The sequence below is a fragment of the Sinohyriopsis cumingii genome, chromosome 5 (genome assembly GCF_028554795.1).
Source record: "Sinohyriopsis cumingii isolate HCF-2022 chromosome 5, ASM2855479v2, whole genome shotgun sequence".
NCBI lineage: Eukaryota > Metazoa > Mollusca > Bivalvia > Unionida > Unionidae > Sinohyriopsis > Sinohyriopsis cumingii.
In genome coordinates, this window is record NC_142965.1 from 104,854,471 (window position 1) to 104,877,064 (window position 22,594).

The 22,594-nt window shown below is 32.7% G+C and overlaps 1 protein-coding gene across 2 annotated transcripts in view; it reads right to left on the reverse strand.

The window, feature by feature from the left end:
- Positions 1-5,187: 5,187 nt before the first annotated feature.
- LOC149799924 (uncharacterized) overlaps positions 5,188-22,594 on the reverse strand; it is a 174,868-nt gene continuing 157,461 nt past the window's right edge. For both annotated transcript variants that reach the window (XM_089959379.1, XM_089959378.1), the window contains 3 exons: positions 17,952-18,037; positions 16,255-16,471; positions 5,188-11,159 (listed from right to left, as the gene is read on the reverse strand). In XM_089959379.1, the coding sequence (XP_089815505.1) occupies positions 11,085-11,159; positions 16,255-16,471; positions 17,952-18,037 (378 nt within the window). In that variant the 3' untranslated portion in view covers positions 5,188-11,084. The remainder of the gene's footprint in view (positions 11,160-16,254; positions 16,472-17,951; positions 18,038-22,594) is intronic.

Here is a 22,594-nt window from a genome sequence, read left to right on the forward strand (position 1 = left end):
GCATTATTAATGTAGATTACAATGATGGTACGCAACCAATGCTATCAGACTTTGGCAAGGTAGTATGGGCATGATCGAGGTTTCTGAAAATGAGAGCTTAACATAAACAACACTATGGAAATGCTGTACGCCAAAATATCACACCATTTACATGTACAAAAAGATCTCTCTTGGTTACTTCTATCAGCTTTGTTATATTTTTTTTAATATTTTGGTCAGTGTTATCTACAACAGTACTAGCTGATTTTGATCATAAGTGATCTATCAGAAATAAAGTTGGAGGTTGAATAGAAGGATATTGGGAAGAATATGAAATACCATACTAAACATTAGCCTAAAGTCAACCACTAGCCCTGCAAACACATGGGACACTACCAACTTATTTTTCCTTTTCTTCTTTTTTTTATGTTCTTAGTATAAGATTCTCAAATAAAGACAACTCTAGACCAATATTATTTATCAACAATAGCTAGTCCATACTAGAAAAAAAGGTTATAGCATCACACAACAATATAGCAAAATAACACATAGCAGAATCCAGACAAATAGATCCATGACAAGGATTACTAGTCGGGAACATGACAAGAAAACCAAGCAAAAGGTTTATACCTTTAGGATGGGAGTAAGAGCAATGCTCTTTAGAACAAGCAAATTCCTGACATGGGTTCAGAGCCAGTATGCCTCCATATAGAAATAAATCAAGCCTTATTCAAATTATATAAAAAGTTTACATGCAACAACAGATCATTAGAGGTAACCAAAACATAAAATTTTTGGAACTAAGAGGGTCACCTTGAAAATAGACAACTGATATTGGTTGGAGAGCAGAGAGGTATCCGCACACACACACACACAAAATTGAATTTGTTTTAATAAATAGTTTTACAAGATAGCATAACTGATGAATAACAATCTGGGGTTATAACAAATATCCACACATTTCCCTCCCTTCATCTTCCCCACCAACACTGCATTCAAAACCTTCACTTTGATCGACTTCCTGACACAATTTAACATACAATGATCATCTTCCCAAACTAGGTGTGGACTGAGTTCAGTTAACATTAAAAAGTCCATGATACCTCTGGAAAGGTGATCTTTAACTACCAACCCCTCCTATTTTGCAGGCCGAATCCTGGACAATATAACAATATATCTGCAATGGGTGGATGTATCCAATACACAGATATGGCAATATGGCTGTGCTATACCTTTTTATCATGAAAGGTTTACCATGTATATGTTTGGCCCATATTGTTAGCTATTAGCAATTAGCAATGCTTATTATTCTTAAGTTTATATAAAATTAATGTCATAACTGTACTTGTACATAACTGCTATAACCACATACTAATATTGCTAACTTTAGAATATACTCTATACTGTACAATACATAGGTACCTCACTACTATATTATGGTTATTGTACAAATTTGCTAAAGTTACAGCCTATTGTAGAAGTTTCTTTTTCAATTCAAATTTCTGAGTGCCAATAAGTGATCAAAACACATTTGTGATTAAAGAAGCAATAAATTATTAGCAAAGCAAGAAAGGCCCACCAAAAATAAATTTCAGAACTCCTGGTTGACAGAGTTATACTTTATGAAGCACACCATCAAGGGAAGCATTTAATTCTTTGCACATACCACAAATAACATATCAACATATGTTGTTGTTGTTGTGGAGATTAATGCATTTTTCAGCACAAGATAAGCTACACATGATGGCCAGTATAAATGGTGAAGGAAAAACCCGGGAAAATTCCGAAAAGGACCACTGACCCATGAAAAGCTACTAGCAAGCTTTCTCACATACCCACATTGGCCAAGCCCAAGACCCGAACCCGAGTTTTACTTTGTGAAGCAGACCATCAAGGGAAGCATTTACTTTTTTGCACATACCACAAATAACATATCAAAATATGTTGTTGTTGTTGTGGAGATTAATTCATTTCTCAGCACAAGATAGGCTATACATGGTGGCCAGTATAAATGATGAAGGAAGAACCCAGGAAAACTCCGAAAAGGACCACTGACCCATGTGAAGCTATTAGCAAGCTTTCTCACATACCCACATTGGCCGAGCCCGAGACCTGAACCCGAGTTTTACTTTGTGAAGCACACCATCAAGGGAAGCATTTAATTCTTTGTACATGCCACAAATAACATATCAAAATATGTTGTTGTTGTTGTTGTTGTTGTTGTGGAGATTAACACCAATTTTCAGCACAAGATAGGCAATACATGGTGGCCACTATAAATGGTGAAGGAAGAACCCGGGAAAACTCCGGAAAGAACCACCGACCCATGAGAAGCTACTAGCAAGCTTTCTCACATACCCACATTGGCAGAGCCCGAGACCCGAACCCATGCAAACAGAGGTGAGATGGCAGTGATTGAGGGCACTTTAGACCGCTCGGCCACATGGTTATTCCAAGACATTTTTGAAATTAGTACACTTGCATATGCCTAGATGAGACTACAGTATCAGTCCTGGGTTTACTGCTTCAGAGACAATAGTATCTCATAGTCAGATACATTTCTGACAATTGCTAACATTATGGTTGTCAAACATAATTCAGTTATGACCTGGAACTGCAAAGAGAATCCAGCAGGTAAGTTTGAACAACAGTATCATCAGTCTCTAGTGAGTACCATCATTTCTAGTGAGAGCATAGATGAACAATAATGACACATGCACTACCTTCAAACCCCTATTAATGTGAAAATAAATATGAAGCTTAAGAAAATATTATAAACATACATCGACAAAAATAAAAGAAAACAGGGTTTCTGTCTGTGTCTGTACCATAAATTTGTGCATTGATTTTACCTTGTTGGAACTGTACAGATTTGGTAGCCTTGTGTACTGCAAACTAACACCTTGTTCACTGTCCCAGAAAGATGGACAGATGACTGTCTTCTAGAAACTTTATTGAGAAGGGTCTATAGTATGCAAATTGCCAGATCCCACAAAATATGAACATAATTTACCCAGGAAGTACTTCATTTCTCTTTAGCAAATCAAACAATATTTATTCTTTATTTTCATTCCATAGATCATGATTTCTCTATAGGGCCCAGGCTACAGGGCAACTTGGGTGATCATTGCCCTTGATGCTCTCATTCAACCTCAACAAGCCCAAAACAAGTTCATTTCATCTTCATCTGATGTCCTAAAACGTCGATTTATTTAGCACATTTTGACAACTGATATCTAGTGATCACCTTATAATTTTACCAGTAATATCCATTAAATCTCAAAGTGACTTATTTTGGTGACAAGTTACAAAAGCACTTTAAATAAAATATAAGCCTTTTTTGACTTTTATATTCCTTTCTTTTAAGGGAAGTTTCCATCAGTTATATTTTTTGTACTTTAATTCATGCACATGTAAGTGCCAAAAATGTTTCTTTTCTTTATTGGAGATGACAACCACAGAGTTTTCAATTGGGGTATTTTAGAGAAATAGAGAGATTACAGCAAAGGATCTGAAAAAGCAAGTGTGCAATGAGCATTTAACCTGCTTGTGATAGACAACTGTTATATACCTGCATGCTTCTTTAAATCCCTATATTTGCCAGACATATCTGGAAGTTCAAAGGTTTCAATCAGAATATGGTCTGAGCACCCATAGATTGGTCATAGAATATTCCAAAATATATTACAAATTGCCTTTGATTTGTTTATGGATGAAATTATCAAATAAACACCTTAATGAAGCAAACCTGATAGGTCACTACACCTAGTTTACATATTGTTTATGTGTCATTCAATTAATAAACTAGCTTCCAATTAGCCTTAATTCAAAGGTGATTAAGTTTAGTTTACATGGTGTACTTTTGTCAGAATATCAACAGTGGTGAAAGCTTAGCTTGTTACATTTCAACTGCCTGTAGGCCATATTACTTTAAAGATTAAAGATTAAAGATTTATACTAAGTTAATACTTTAGTGAAGGTTAGTGTGGTCAATTTCAAAGACTGGCTTTTTATTAAAGATGTTTGTTGGTTATTCCAAGATGTTTTTGAAATTAGTACACTTGCATATGCCTAAATGAGGCTACAGTATCAGTCCTGGGTTTACTGCTTCAGAGATCGCTACTCATTATGTCAAAACCAGTCCTTTCCATGAAGTAACATGTTGATGGATGTTTTACTGAAAGCTGAGATACATCCAATTTTGGGCTTCTTTGCAATGAGCTTCTTACAGCCATGTTCACTAATGGTCGCATTAATGAGATAGAACAGCAGTGTTATATCGCATGACAATGACTTGCCAGTCAAAGCATGTGTAAAGGTCATTCATGCAAACGTATGTGATAGATTCCCAGACCATGAGAACTAATGTATTTACTTTGTTTGAGCCTAACATGCTCCCTGTAAATGTAAATAATATACCACAGCTTTGTAATAATCACATGGACACTTTACGGTCAACCAAGAGAGAAAAGTGATACATTAATCAGTGCTGACAAGGTAAAGAAAGTTTAGTCGATTCTCAAGTACATTATGTATGATCATCAGCAGCTGACTTACTTACAAATCTAGATGGAATAAAAGGACAATACCCAAAAATGACCCATTTGATCAAAGTTTCATAGGTACTTCTAGTATTAAGCATTCAGTTTTAGTGCAAAATTTTGTGCGTGAACTTGACTAGAACAAAGCCACAGTGCAATCCGAGTAATACCATTCTTTATGAACTTAAAAAACATCTTGCTGTTTCTGGTAAAAAAAAGTCTCTGGTCCAATGTAAGCAGTCAGGAAGTGGAAGGGAAATAAAAAAACGACAAATAGACATCTGTATAAACAAAGCAACTGTATTACCTTTGCCAAGCAGATGAACTTTGGATGAATATACTATAGTGGAAACCATGTAACACTATTAGCGCTGATAGGAATTCTGTGTAAATGCATTTTGTTAAAGTAAAAAATTAAACATTATAGGGAAAATCTGCAACTAATTTCTAGGAAAAATTGTTTCTGCAACTACCTGATGAGACCTAAATATGACCTATACAGTAATTTTATGAATATATATTACAAACAACAGAATCATCTGTATCTATGAAGTCCATCAAAATGTATGGTTGCACACAGGAAAGTGTTAGGATTCCTGCCAAAAAACATATATCTGCATCACTGTACATAACTAACTAAAGTTTTAAAACAAAACAGAACAATAACTAAGAAAATAAACATGTTTATTTCATGACAAGTGTGGAAGACATTGATGCACCTGAAAATATAAAACTATAATGTGTAGATCATGGGTAACAATCTGGTAAAACTCAATATACAATTGTTACAATCTTGTAATATTCCCTAAATAACAAGGATTACACGGTATTTTTCCCTAAATATGTCCAGGTTTTACAAATAACCTTAGGCATTCTTATCACCTGATAACGGATATCTTTATTAAAAAGGTGCTAAAATGTTCTAATATGTTTGGAGTGAGGTTATCTACTAGCCTGATCTTATCAATGGAAAAATATCAGATTGATGCATATAGTCTGAATGAAGTTATCAATGTAGTTGCACATAATTAAATTATTTATGAAAACAAAGAAAAAAGCAAAGAAACATTCAAGCATTATACCTCTGATGAACAATAGAGGCAATGAATGACACTCTACAGTTCTAAGCTGATTCTTATTTAGGGCTATTACTCTGATGAACAATTCAGGCACTGAATGACACTCTACAGCTCTAAGCTGATTCTTATTTAGGGTTATTACTCTGATGAACAATTCAGACACTGAATGACACTACAGTTCTAAGCTGATTCTTATTTAGGGCTATTACTCTGATGAACAATTCAGGCACTGAATGACACTCTACAGCTCTAAGCTGATTCTTATTTAGGGCTATTACTCTGATGAACAATTCAGGCACTGAATGACACTCTACAGCTCTAAGCTGATTCTTATTTAGGGCTATTACTCTGATGAACAATTCAGGCATTGAATGACACTCTACAGTTCTAAGCTGATTCTTATTTAGGGCTATTACTGCCTAATAATGTATGCTGCTAATTTTACATGTCTAGTCTTTCTGTTAAAAGTAAACATGTCAACATTTTGAGTCTTCATAATCCGTTACATCTTAGACAACAATTATATTTATCATAATCCATTACTACACAGATGACACTTTGATTCCTTATAATCATTTATGACATGGTCAGCATTTAAATTCATCATAAACTATTAGTACTCAGTCAACCTTTACATTCATCACAATCTATTAAAACTCAGTCAACATTTATATTCATCATAATAAATTACTAGTCAAAATTTACATCATAATCCATTACTACTCAGTCAAAATTTGCATTCGTCACAATAAATTACTACTCTGTCAACATTTACATTCATCATATTAAATTACTATTCAACATTTACATCATATTCCATTAGTAATCAGTCAACATTTACATTCATCATATTAAATTCCTATTCAACACTTACATCATAATCCGTTGGTATTCAGTCAACATTTACATTCATCATATTAAATTACTATTCAACATTTACATCATATTCCATTACTACTCAGTCAACATTTACATTCATCATATTAAATTGCTATTCAACACTTACATCATAATCCATCGGTATTCAGTCAACATTTACATTCATCATATTAAATTGCTATTCAACACTTACATCATAATCCATCGGTATTCAGTCAACATTTACATTCATCATATTAAATTGCTATTCGACACTTACATCATAATACATTACTACTCATCAACATTTACATTCATCATATTAAATTGCTATTCAACACTTACATCATATTCCATTACTATTCTGTCAACATTTACAATCATCATATTAAATTACTATTCAACATTTACATCATATTCCATTACTACTCATCAACATTTACATTCATCATATTAAATTGCTATTCAACACTTACATCATAATCCATCGGTATTCAGTCAACATTTACATTCATCATATTAAATTGCTATTCAACACTTACATCATATTCCATTACTACTCAGTCAACATTTACATTCATCATATTAAATTGCTATTCAACACTTACATCATAATCCATCGGTATTCAGTCAACATTTACATTCATCATATTAAATTGCTATTCAACACTTACATCATAATCCATCGGTATTCAGTCAACATTTACATTCATCATATTAAATTGCTATTCGACATTTACATCATATTCCATTACTACTCATCAATATTTACATTCATCATATTAAATTGCTATTCAACACTTACATCATAATCCATCGGTATTCAGTCAACATTTACATTCATCATATTAAATTGCTATTCAACACTTACATCATAATCCGTTGGTATTCAGTCAACATTTACATTCATCATATTAAATTACTATTCAACATTTACATCATATTCCATTACTACTCATCAACATTTACATTCATCATATTAAATTGCTATTCAACACTTACATCAAAATCCATCGGTATTCAGTCAACATTTACATTCATCATATTAAATTGCTATTCAACACTTACATCATATTCTATTACTACTCAGTCAACATTTACATTCATCATATTAAATTGCTATTCAACACTTACATCAAAATCCATTGGTATTCAGTCAACATTTACATTCATCATATTAAATTGCTATTCAACACTTACATCATAATCCATCGGTATTCAGTCAACATTTACATTCATCATATTAAATTACTATTCAACATTTACATCATATTCCATTACTACTCAGTCAACATTTACATTCATCATATTAAATTGCTATTCAACACTTACATCAAAATCCATTGGTATTCAGTCAACATTTACATTCATCATATTAAATTACTATTCAACACTTACATCATAATACATTACTATTTAATCAACACTAAAGTAAGTGACTATATGCTCATGTAGTGCAATACAATCCATCTGCTTGATAACCTAGACCTTTAACCATCTGACACCAAATCAACAGATTAACCTCTCCATGCAAGGGCTATCTACCTAAAAGTTTTAAGCTGAATATATTGAGAAGCAAAATTTTTAAGTTATCACATGGAAACTATTCAGTCCATAGAGAGGTCAACATAACTTGTTACTTTTATATCCACCCATAAGCATCTTTGGTGGGGGAATTAACAGGTTATCTCAACTGACCAGACGGTACAAGTCCTACTAAAAATGATAAAAGTAGAAGAAGAAAGAAAAAAAATTAAAAGTCATTGTGCAACATTTTTTACTTAAGGTTCTTTAATGTGGTGCAATTTTATGATGATGTTCAATTCTTCTTATACTTTTTGGTCAAATGACTATATGATTTTGTTGCAAAAGCAAACATTAGTTAATTGCATCTGGTATAATGTCTCTTTCTAAGATGGTACCAAATGCAAACAACACAGACTGGATTTTCCATCATAAATTACACCTGAAGATCATAGTCTATAACGTTCATTTTGCATATGATTTGTAATTCAACTATGTAAACCATGATATGCTGGTGCATTATGCAATACAACATCTGTGTGCATCCAGTTTGTAGTCAAATTCATGGTTTATACAGGTAAATGTGGTATTTAATAAACACTGAAGAATCAGCAAGTAAGGCAATGCAAGTGTTATCAATGGAAAATGAGGCTTCATCATGTTTTGTTGTATCAGCATGTCCTTCAAAGTAAACTGGATATTGAATAAATATGGACCTTAGACATTAATGAACACAATATATATGTATCCACTGTATTGTCTATAATTTTGTATACAGCTTTCGATTATGTCAAAATTGCTGACCATGGCCAATGAAGTAGAAGAACACGGTAACTTGCAGAAAACTTTAAAGCATGGCCTTAAAGTGGTTGACAACACTGCTATCATCATCAGGAAAGTGAACCTATGTCCAATGTAAAATGTAATAAATCTAAAAGATTATTGGGTACAAATTATTTACAAGTACAAGAGATATCGAAATTCAAAAGCCTTTTACTAAAATAGCAGCTTCATCTTCTTAGACAATGAAGTTTAAATGGTATGTTATACATTTGCATTGACTGTACAGTTCATTTGTATGTCCTGCCACCAATGTGTAAGCGGCATGAAGTGCAACCCTTGTCTGTTCATGATACCATATTAAAGTTTTGCTTTAAGGGATATGAATTCTTATGCTGCAAATGAGGCACTAGTTGAGCATTTAAGTTTTCTTAACCTTGTTCAAGTTTGATTGAAACTGCTTACTATGGAGACAATATTTAAGTGCAAAAAAGGTGTATATGACATCTTTGTTTAAAATAACAAACTACATCTGCATTATGAATTTGATTTTTATTCTTATTTCTATTGACTTCTCCATTTTATGTATTTACAATTACTCTTTAAAAGAGTCAGTTGTGCAAGTTCTCAATATTTATTTAACAAAGTAATTACAGTTAATTAGTAATTACACCCGTTTTCAGTTGATACAAGATGGCAATTACATCCACTATTTCCAATGTTAGAACTAAAAATGACTTTTGTTCAACACTGATACCCTATCACAGTGCCAGACCCAAAACTACATAAACAATTAGAGACCTCAACACAAAGTATAAATGGATGGATGTATAAATAGATGAACAAAACACGAAAGAAGAACTATGCCACTTTAACACTACCCTGGTACTTGTTTTCTAAAACATGCCTTCCCTGGGTAACATGTCATGTTTAAATGGTACAGTCTGCAACAAATTCAAAGTATTGACTAGTTTCATGGTTTTTTAATATGAATTCCTGATGCCATAAATATACAAACACAAATCTGAAAAATTAAAACATGTAAAGTAATTTTACAAAATTCTCTAAAAGCATAAAAATCAAACAAAACCATCTACACATGCAAACAAATATGCAATTAAACATTGATTTGTGTACCTCAACTGTTGTTTTAAGTTTATAACTGTACTAACATGGTTTTTGTCTTAACAATTCCATAAGTCCCAAAAGTTTAAAAAAATGTGTAAAATAATTTGTAGTAAGGACCTGATAATCGTTATTTTAATATGAATATATGGAGACTGACAAACTTCTTTGATAATATTAAATGGTTTTTGCTTAAACATTCAAAGTTATATTTAAAAAATCTGTTAGAAATTGCTAAAATGGACTGAAAATCTTATGAGATGATCTCCTTATGATTTGGATTTGCAAATAGTGAAATTTCAATCTCAAAATCTGTGTTGTGTTATCTTCAGGTCTGATGTATTTACTGTCTGGGGTACTTCAGGGGATCAATTTGGTGTGATGTCTTAGTCCCAGTGTACCTTCACCATTTGTTGCCTCTTCCCAGTGTACCTTCACCATATGTTACCTCTTCCCAGTATATATTTTTGCTGTTGGACAATATTACATGGTGATAGTGCAGTGGGATGAGGTATCATGGTTTGTTATTAACCACTGTCAGAAAGCTGTTGCTCCAATGGCTTTGTTTGTTTCCTAACAGTCAGCTTATTAAGATACTTTTCATGTTCTCTCCACAGGCTTTGACATTTCCATGAGCTATCTAATTCATTTTTTGGCAACCTAATCAACAGAAGTATGTGCCTTGTATGATGCGGTCCACATTTCATTTCTCACAACTTCATATTTGCCAATTCAGTTGAGGATTATACTGAATTCATCCCCAGAGTTGTTAAAGTATTAGAGAGCATTGGTACAAAAAGGTGTTCATTTTTGTTTTGGCCAATACTCAAGTTTCATCCTGTTTTTTTTTTTTTTTTATTGCTTTTACCCAAAGATGTCTGATATAATTTTGAATTTCTCTTGGGATGTATTATCTCCAGGCCAGATGTATCTGGATTTACTGTCCAAGGTATTTCAGGCTGTCTTGTATAGTGATTTTTACACCTTTCTGAAGAATACCAGACTCTTTGTAGATGCTTGCTTTAATGACGTGGATATTTCTCCAAACATTATTTTATGTAAGTCCTAAGCACTATGTTTTCCAAGGTCCAACACCTGACTGCTTATTTGGGGTTGCCAGTTTGCAGAACCAGGAACAACAGACTTGACTGGACTGGCAGTTTCAGTTCTCTTCAGCCCCCTATGCATTCTCTTTTGTCTAACGTTTATCATTCCCAGCCAGTCTAAATAAATCCTCTGCCACTTCCTTTTCCATGAGACCACTCATCTTTACCTACAAAATTAAAAAAAGATACATTTTTTAGTTTAGGTAGATCACTATCTGATAGTCTAGTTATCAAATAAAGGTGGCCATGTCTATATAAGGGCAAATTTAGCAGACAAAAATGGTGCTTTGAAATGTGACCTTCTAAACAGTCTTGTCTGGCTAGTGCTCTGAGGACTGTTCTCATAAAAATGAAGTTAAATTTCTAATAAACAATATCTGTGTTTGTAAAACATGGATGCTTCCACTGCCACAAGAAAGTCTAAATCCAGAATTTTAAAAAAATAATTTAAAATCATCATAATGACTTGAAAATCCAATCAGGTAATCTTCAAATACAAATTACAAATACATGTACAACTATGAAATTTTTAATGGTTTTGCTCAACTGTTCTAACAATTTTTTGTGTGTAAAAATGTCCATATAAGTTTAAAAATTGGTAAATATATGACAAAGTAATGTAATGGCCTGAAAATATAATCATGTCATCTACATGTGGATATAAATGCAGTCTGCTACAAAAATTTCATTTGTTTATGATTTATGCACAGTCTTCCTGGATGACTGGATGAACCGATGATGACCAAATGACTAGCAGTAGAGGCATCAATTTTATGCTTTGAAAGGACTTTCAATATTTTATTTACCAGTCTGTATCCAGTTACAAACAAGATAAACTGCTGTTACTAAATACACCAGAAGAACTTTCACCTTAAATAAAATGGAGAAAGGTGGTAGTAGTGTACCCTCACTTATTATATGCTCATTTTTATCTCTGCTAACTTTACATTGCCAGAACCATTCAGTATATTATGATACTGCACTCACTTGCACTTCATATTGCACTCACATGTGCCCAATAGTGTATTAGGAACTACTAGTAAAGAAATCATGAACACTCACAACAGGCACTTTACAGTTTGGTTGATTAAATTTCTTTCTGAATAAAATGAAGCAGATGTTTCATGGACTGCCACATACCAGCTGCTTTGCCACATTCCGTGTTAACTTTTTTGGTACGTTTCGGATTTAGGTTAGCTATAGACACAAGATAGAGACCTTAAAAATAGCTTGCAAGTGACAAGGTATAACCTGTCTTCTTTAGCTGGTAATAAGGATGGCAAAAAATATTATTACAGTTTAACATCCCTCAAAATGTACTTTCTTAGTTCTGCAAATCTGAATTACATGAGCCATGTCATGGGTTCTCAAACTTGATTACACATTTTGAAATTGTACTGTAATGTTGACTATATTCCAAGTGCAATTACATCCTCCTTACTTTACTCAAAATGAAATAAACATTATATTCCATAGTGTTTTTTTGATAACTGCAACTGAAAGACTTCATATTTTTCCCATATTATGATTTCAAACATTCAATGACAAAACAGAAACACACTTGCAGATGTCAACATGCTACTGAAATCCGATGTACTTCATGTAGAATTGTCCCGGCACAGACAAATCCAGTCCATATTCATGAAAGTTCATAGAATCAACAAAAGTACCAAAAAATTTATTCATTCCAGATCAAATGGAAAAGTTGTTGCAATGAACATTCATTCATAATATGACTCCAAATTTATCTTTTAAGTAGACCAAAACGTCATTTTCTTTCGAAAGTTATGTCTAGCACATGACTAAGTTCAAAAATTTATCTGGGCGGAGTTATGTGCACATTAATAATGTTGGTGTTGTGTAATGATGAATCTGGGCTTGTGTATTTAGTTTGGAATACAGCATATGCTCAGTTAGTTTGTTCTTGTAGTGCATTGTATTTATATAACTAAGCCTTAGGTAGAATAAGAAAATGAGCATATAATAAAAAGGTTACTGCATTTGCATGGGAAAATATTTACATAGTTTTGTCAGATGGAAATACTGCACTCCTAAAGTTGTGCAGTATTTTCATCCACAAAACTCGTTCATATTTTCCCATACAAATGCAGTAACCTATATATATTGCTTGCAGTTTGCAAAGAACATTGTCATACTGATTCCTTGTGTTCTTTAAACATTTCTATGATGTTACCTCCACATCCCTTGCATATCATATGCTAAGCTCTGAATAGAACCCCACACTTCCAACATGGCAAAAACATACAGCTTCTTCTACTCTCCAAAACAGTTTTTCTGACGCTCCCAAACATGAGCTTTGCAGTTTATACCCATGCAGTTTTTCTGATGCTCCTTTTTAAAACCCATTTTGATCCAAGTACACTTGTTTTTGCCAATAATCCGTTAATTCAAAATTGTTTAAGATACATTAGCCATGCGTCATGGTAGCTGCCACTGGGCCTCACCTAGTCAGTGACTTGCCTACATGTTGCACATAGGCCAGGCTCAAATCGTTAAGTGTGGGGTAAAAAAATATCAATGAAACTCCTGCTTAAATGATGGATAAAAATTCAAACAAATGCTTCATTCCAGGGTGGTAATCTCAAAAAATCCCTTTTACATCTGCTGTTATTTCCCTAATGTTAATGTGATTTGGTAATGTACCTGACAGAGAAATATCTTAAAGAGTTTGCAAAAATTAGAGAATTTTATCAAACTAAAAATTCACTATATATGTGTTGTATGCAGCATTTTCATGCTACTGGGAAATCGGGAAAAAGTCAGGAGAAATTATAAAAAAATTTCCCAACCATGAAAAGTAGCTGAATTCTGCAAATATTGATGACAGTCATGAAAAATACGGGAATTTTCCACCACCACTTGACTCCAAAAACAATAATGTAATTGAGTCGTAACTGAACTGATTGTGAGTTAAATTAACAAGTTCTGACCAGAATATTCGGATGTTGCAGTATGGATCATTTGGTTGCATGCCATAAACATTTTAGCTGAGTCAATCCAAATGTTCAGTGGATTAGATTTGTCTAGGAAACTATTTTTCCCCAAAGACAGCTCATTATCTATATCTTCTCTTACATGAAAGATGTAAACCAAACTAACATCACAAGTGGCCTACATGGTGTTGGCAAAGGTTAGCCACTTACTACATGGCTTAGAAAACTTAAATTTTGTTTCATTGAGTCATAACTGCATGAAATTGATATGAAAATTATTTATTTGCTCAGAAATTGAGTTTTAAAATCATTATGTCTTTAATCTTCTAACAGACAAAAAAAACTACGGCCATGATGAAATTTGACCTGGCACATCTAATTTGCATTGGTAGTTGCACGAGTACACAAATCTCACAACCCACATGTTCATGACATCATAGATCCAGTAGTCATGTGATATCAATAATAGCCCATTTCAAATGTTGTAGAAAGAAAACAAATATCAAATGAAAGTCATATACTGGTTGTAATAAAAAAAAAAAAAAAAAATTCTCTAGATTTATTCAGAGAACAACTACTGGGGTTATGTTTTACCATCTAACTACCATGCTGACATGTGCTCTCTGCTTGACAAATCCGACTGGCCAGATTGCTACGACAGTGACAGATTTCCTGTCATTGTTTTTGAAAAAAATATGTTGAGAATTATATGTCTTTCCAGGTTTTTACAAAAGGTATCTGATTTTCATTTAATAAAAATGAATTTTCATACAACTACATTAAAAATGAGTTTGTTGTTTATATCATGTGACAACTGAGATTTTTGAAGTTATGTGCCTAGTAATGCAAATGGAGAGTACTGGGTCAGATTTCATCTATGCTGCAGTTTTGCCTACTCTGTCAGCAGATTAAAGATATTACGATTATAATACTTACCATTTCTAAGAAGAAAAAAAAAATTCCTATTAATTTCATGCAGGTATGAGTCGATAAAACATTGTTTAAATTTGCTAGGCCCGCTGGTAAATGATGAGTTCATGTCTGTACTGCATGATGGTGGCATATTCCATATTCTTGATATGCAATTTCTCTGATCCCACATCCCAACTTATATGTCCAAATGTAAAACACGGGGTTGGAATATGTGGAAGAATCTCGGATTAGAAAATGGACTACTATTCGTTTCAAGCCAAATTTGTTGTCCAAAATATCAAATCTCTGAGCTGAACTTTGGTGCAAAATTATTATACTGTGACATGTTAGTTGAATCATTGGTTTCAGATCTTTGTATTATATATTTTAAATAAATGTTATGAGCTCCTGTATCAATACAGGTTGTGGACTGGTTTATCAAATTAAAGAAGACATGTTGATTTTACATAAGATTCAGTCCTTGTTTAAATTGCAATTATAACTTGTAAGGTCTTTTGTCAAAATTTAAATCAACCTCTTTGTAAATGTTTCTAAATGATGGATTATTAATCAATTCATCTTAAGGAGTTTAGGTTGTTTGAAAAATCTTTTTGGGGATTTTATTTGCACCGATAAATTCAAGGATAAACTTTTGTTTTGTTGCAAGATAAGATTCTAATACTTTGCATTTATTGGTTTTTCATAATGTGATAGGGAATGTTTACTTCATATAACATGCATATACACTTCTAACAAATTCTTTACAATTCAAAATTTGAAAGAAAACAAAACTAATTTATTTTCATTATGTTGTTTCCATGTAGCAACATAAAGTAGGTCAGCAAAGTCTGAATTTGTATTCTGTGTAATGATATGACTTTACACGCCAATTTATAGGAATATAGTCAAACTTGTTTCGTGATACATTTTGTGGTTTTGTGAATGATCATCTTTTCTGACTTTGATGTTCTGGAGTCTTGTAATAGAAACATCTTTAGATTTAGAAAATGCATGTTTTATAACCTAAAATGTTCAATAATTCCGTTCAGTAATGGTCATATGTGAACCTTGAAAACATTAATTTCATCCTGGAAAAACCCTGGAAATGACCTGGAAATTTATCTTTAGAAAACCATGGGAACCATGTATTTGAAAACAACCAAAATAATGTAAACATGTTTAACAAGTTACAATATATATAGCATCTTCTGGGCACTGCTCTGTCAAGAATACAGAATGGATCCTAGGAAAAAATAGTGGAAAATACCCTTATCCAACATAAACATTATACACTCACCAGTGATGACTAACTGAAAAAATTTTCCATTTGGATATCACATTTTGATTGACTCTGGCAGTCACAACTTGGTTAGTGTAGAAGTAGTAAAGAAAATACCTCTTTCTCTAAGATGCGGTAATTCTCAACCTTGTCTGATGCTGCAATGAACTTGGTAAACTCTGGATCATCTGTGAGAAGTTCCCGTTGTCTGAGCTCTTTGTCTAGAGACGCCAGCAAAAGCCTTCTCATTGCAACTGCAGGGTGCTGTACATCATCCAGCTCCCAGGACACTGTGTCCACTCGAAGTTCTGCTGGTACCACACGGTGAATGGAACTAAAAATACAGCAATGTGACAATTTGAAAATATGAGGCTTTGAAAAAACAATTATGAAAAATTACATTTCTCTTTTCACTTTTTTCTTACTGATTGCAAGGCTTAGATGGAAAATATTATTCAACATTTTCCCATGGATGTACCAACTGCTTAAATGGATGTAAGTATTAAAATAATAATGAGAATGAAGCCTCATTAAACATCTCCAAAAGAATACCATAAAAATGATCATCTAATTATTTTGTGATCTAGATGAAGACATCTCAGAAAAATTAAAAAATGCTTTTTGCCTTTTTTGACATGAAAAAATACAACGTATTAAGCAATAGGATCATTTTTGTTTTTTTCCTCAAAATAATGATGTAAATTCTTTAGGTTCATAATGTTTTAGCTGAAAACTATGTTAAGTCCATAATTTCCTTGCAGAATGATATTAAGTTTTTCTTTATTTAACCATAGTTTATATTTCTTTGTTTTGCAAAAGATGAAAATACTGATCTCTCAAAACTCAGACATACTGGTAAAATCACCCCAAAAGTTAACATGTTTTTGTTTCTTTACCAATACGTTTTGTGCACATGAATAAATGGAAAACATCACAGAGAGTCAATTGTAGTTTTCTTTTGTGTAACAATGTTTTATAAAAGAGATAAGTTAATAAATTTTATAACAAAGATAAGTTAATACATTTATAACAAACATAAGTTAATACATTTTATAACAAACATAAGTTAATACATTTTATAACAAACATAAGTTAATAAATTTTATAACAAACATAAGTTAATACATTTTATAACAAACATAAGTTAATATATTTTATAACAAACATAAGTTAATACATTTTATAACAAACATAAGTTAATACATTTTATAACAAATATAAGTTAATAAATTTTATAACAAACATAAGTTAATAAATTTTATAACAAACATAAGTTAATACATTTTATAACAAACATAAGTTAATACATTCTATAACAAACATAAGTTAATAAATTTTATAACAAACAAGTTAATACATTTTATAACAAACATAAGTCAATAAATTTTATAACAAACGTAAGTTAATAAATTTTATAACAAACATAAGTTAATAAATTTAACATCTCAATCCTAATGAGATCCAGACGACTGAGAAACATGGCATCTTATGGTTGTCAATAAAGTCTAGAATGTCTAGAAAAACAACTTTTGTACAATCTGCTGACCACTGACTACTGAAGGGAGGTGACTGTCACATACAGGACATTTGCCAGGGGAATTTAGAATGGCTGCTGTGAACAGTTGACCGCTGAGTAAAGGTGACATTAGGACAGATTTGATTGTGTATATAAATACCAATACATTAACCTTGATTTAGCATCATTATTTTTCATTGCACCTTTTAAATGCATTCTTCTCAACAGCTGAATGAGAGCCAATAGTAATGTCATGCACCAATTTGTCAAAGATGTGACCAAGAAATGGTACACTTACCAAGACTTGTACAACTTCCACATCATCCTTCTTGTTTCATCAGTATTCCCATCTGTCAAGGACAGCACATAAAATCTGGATATTCTCTGCAAAGAGAAAAATAACTTTCATTGAATCAATATGGCAAATTATCACTTTTATCACTGCTGAGAATCCACTCTATTGCCATTCCTTAACAACTGAGTCATTTTACAATCATGTCAATAATAACTGTTAATAATTCACTTTTTCTAATGAAGCTGGTCATTATTCTGAATAAATAACATTTATTTTCAAAATGTCCAACATGTGAAAGATCATTGCAACTGGTTTCAGTAGCCATCATGTGTACATGAAAACATCTGTGCATTATGTCACTGCATTTTGTTTTGTTGATTAGTCTGGTTCCCGGAGTGGAATTTAATATTATCCTACCAAATGAGAGTTTGATAGCAGGGAACTAGACTAACTGTTAATACACCACTAAACATGATTCCCTTTTTTTATTAAACCAGCAACATTTTAGTGAGATAATCATCTATGTTGAAACTCAGTTTTTGATTTGTTCAATTAGTACATTATTGATGTCATGATTTCATTGGCAGTAATAGGGACACTTCTTATTATCCTATCTCAAGTGCCAGTTCAGGAATTCTATGGAACTTGCCTGCCTGAAATGGTCTGTATCTGTGAAACCCTGCTCTTTATTTAATGAAGTATTCTTTTAGCTTGGTTGCCATGCTATCTTTGATCACAGTTTTGACTGAGGTGGTTAATTTAATGTAGTTTATGTTACAGACACAATAATATTTTTAACAGTGTTCCATTGATTGATCCATGAAGTGAGTTCATCCAACATACTACCGGGGCAGCTAGATTATAAGTTTAAAGGATTTTCGTGCCTTTTAACTTTTCTGTTAATCCACCTACTTTATTTGATTCAAAAGACCTAATTAACGTGATAGTACAAAGGAGGCCAGCTTTTAATTCAGTGCAACACCACAACAAATACTTCCAGAAGTCAGTCAAAGGCACTTAATTAATAGGTTCTCAGAGAAATGCTTGTGGACATAGCTGTTAGGTAGATTGACACATTTTACATTTAAATACACATTGCATTTATGATGACTACACTTAAGAGGAACTAAAAGATAGGATTAAAACACAAATTTCACTTAACAAAAATTATTTAATTGGCATTTAAGTATCAACGTACTGCCTACACTAGGCATAAGTGACATATTCATTGATCAAAATTTCCTTGAATATCTTTAATTACAGTGAATTAAGAATGTCATTTGGAAAGTTGTTGTTGTTGTGGGGTTTAATGCCATTTTCAGCACACAATATGCTATGCATGGCGGCCAGTATTAATGGTGGAGGAAGAACCCGGGAAAACCCCAGGAAGAACCACCGACCCACAAGAAGCTACTGGCAAGCTTTCTCACATACCCACATTAGCCGAATCCTAGACTCGAACCCACACAGAGAGAGGTGAGATGGCAGTGATCCGTAACGTAGAGCGCTTTAGACCACTCGGCCACTCGGGGCCCCTCATTTGGAAAGAAAATGTAACCAATTATATGACTTCTTAATAAAAGTTGATAATTTCAAAATGTTGATCACAATTTCAAGGTCCTATCTACATTTTCAATGATAAAACGAGCGATATATCAATGTTTCAGTAGCCAAATTTCATCACGATTTTCTTCAAGGTTTAATAAATAGGGATAATTTTTTGTATTTTCTACTTTTAAAAAAATGGGATCGACACCTCACACCGCATAATAAGTAGGTTCATGATTATCAGGTCATGTGTTATCAAGGGAGTGGTGTATACATAGTAATAAACATATTGCGTCTAACTGCAAAGTAACACAGACTGCATCTCTACATAAACCAAAGTTCTTCTGGATCTTAGAAACTTATTTTTCAGCATAGTCAATAGACAAATTTGCTCACCTCTTTGGGGGTCCTGACAAATGACGTGTGTACTCAGATAGGTGGTATGTTATTTAGCTTGATCATACCAATAAACTCGTAGCTAAATGACTTTACCTAGGACACTAGGGCAGCTGACACAGGTGGGCCTAAGTGGGCATTGAAGCCAGGACCCTTCAATTACAAATATGACTTTCTAGCATCTGAGCAACAACAGACCCCAAGACTCAAACAATATGGTCCAGAGTGCCAGTACACCATTTAATAACTACGATTCAAACCACTTAGTCAAAAGTGCTAATACACCATTTAATAACTATGATTCAAACCACTTGGTCAAGAGCGCTAATACACCATTTAATAACTATGATTCAAACAATATGGTCAAGAGTGCTAATACACCATTTAATAACTATGATTCAAACCACTTGGTCAAGAGTGCTAATACACCATTTAATAACTATGATTCAAACCACTTGGTCAAGAGTGCTAATAAACCATTTAATAACTATGATTCAAACCACCTGGTCAAGACTGCTAATACACCATTTAATAACTATGATTCAAACCACTTGGTCAAGTGTACTTATACCATTCCATTTAAGAAGTAAGCTTCAAACCACTTGGACAAGAGTGCTTACAATATTTAGGAAAAAAACATTTTGTACTCTTATTGTGGATAAATGTGAGGCTGACAGTTTGTATATGTTATATATGTTCTACTGAATCCATTTAGGTCAGAAAAAGTGATCAATGTGTGTGTGTGTGTGTGTGTCTCAAGGAGTTTTTACTCAATCATGCTGACAAAGTTTTTGTGAAATAAAGTCCAAATCCAAACTATTAAAAACAAATGCATACAAAGATTTGAAAACTGCTGAAATGACCATAAAATCTAATCAGGTCAGTTACATAATAATCACAAGTATGCCAGAGAAATTTCATACCTTGAGTGATGTTTGTGTAATAGTTGTTACAATTTATCTGTACAAATCCCCAAAATATCAAGGATATGTAAACAGAAACTGAAAAACTATCATTGAAATGGACTTAATATTTGATCAGGTAAATTAAAATCTATTTTAGAAAGTTCAAAATGTGTAATGTGTAAGCCTTAGTCATCAAAGGCAAATGAGATGTTGAGACTCACTCAAATATCCAACAGTTTTACAATAAGCATGTACTGATCAGTGGGAAGATGAATAACACACTGATGGGTGAGGGGAAACCATCAAAAATATTCACATATCAAAACTTAGCTGTTAGCTCATTGCTAGCAGCACTTAGTATGCTACAGTTTGCACAAATGTTGTAATTGTACTGTACATAACTGCTATAGCCAGGGATGGCTATTTCTATCTTTAAACCTGGATATAAATATTCTGTATTTTACAGGTATGATACTATTTTACTTTTGATTATAATAATTGTACAACTGTTATAATGAGAGCCTATTGTAGCTGTTTATTATTGTAATTCTAATTTTAAGAGTGCCATTGATTTACAGGTCAGTCAAGCTAATCAAACCACATTTTCAGTACAATGTGTTAGTCCAACGTGTAGTACCATATAAACTCTGATATCCTCCAGTAAAGTCATCAATAAAATAATGTTATAAAATGTCTTTTATTCATAAGTCTCATTTGCTTCCTTTAGAAACTAAATGAAAATCAAGTAATTTGACTGACATTTTTACAAGGCATACAAATCATTCCATCATTTCACCTGAGTAAAGGTACTGACTTACAAAGATTAAACCTGTCTAGGTTGACATGACCTATTTTAGACATAAAGGTTTCACTGGATCATATAGGTAATGTAGATTCAGTTGTGTGTGTGTATGTGTGTTCATGTTTATTACAGGATTAATTTCAATATAGTAACAACAATTCTGATGAATGCTATGCCTTGCCTGTTCTGTCAAGGCATATTCCATATATCAAGCAAAATCACTAGGGCAAGCAAAGTAGGTCACAGAAGCCTAATTTTTATAACTAAATATCAGTCCTTAGAAATGATGCCTTTCTCAGGTTTGATGGGGACTGTTCAAAGAAATGTGTCAGGGAAATGGAGTTTAATACAATAACATAAAATGAATGTGCTCATCAAGTTTCATGACTGTCACATAAAAGTGACCTATAAGTGTAGTAATTGAATGGCTCACATTTTACTGTTACGTAACATATACATTTATAAACGAAATGCTTAATTTGCATATAAAATACTAACCCTTCAATTTATATATTACTTAAACCACATTTAGATATTTTTCTTAAGGACAATGGCATTTTACCAAGACCAAAAGTTGGTCCAATTTTTAAGGAAATTCTAGCTTGCAAGGCAATATATTCATACATTTAATATTTTTAAAAATAAAGGTCTAACTTCATTAATCCTGATAGTATAGCTTGCTCCATGGAGTGTATTTAACCAGAAATTTTGTATTTAAATTTAAACAGATACTAGGAACAGATAAATGGGATAATGAAAACAAGAACTCTCTGATCGGAAATGTACAGACATAAGCAAGTACCTGTAGTGTGAACAGTGTAAAAGACACTGATTCTGAACAACTTTATGCAAAGAAAGTGAAGCATGAAATATAAATCACATTGGCCTATTTCTAATATGATGATTTAGTATTCAACTTAATGGATCTATTGATGAAGCCACATGACCAAAGAAGTTACCAAAATGTGACACGTCAGTCATAGTGACCTATTTAA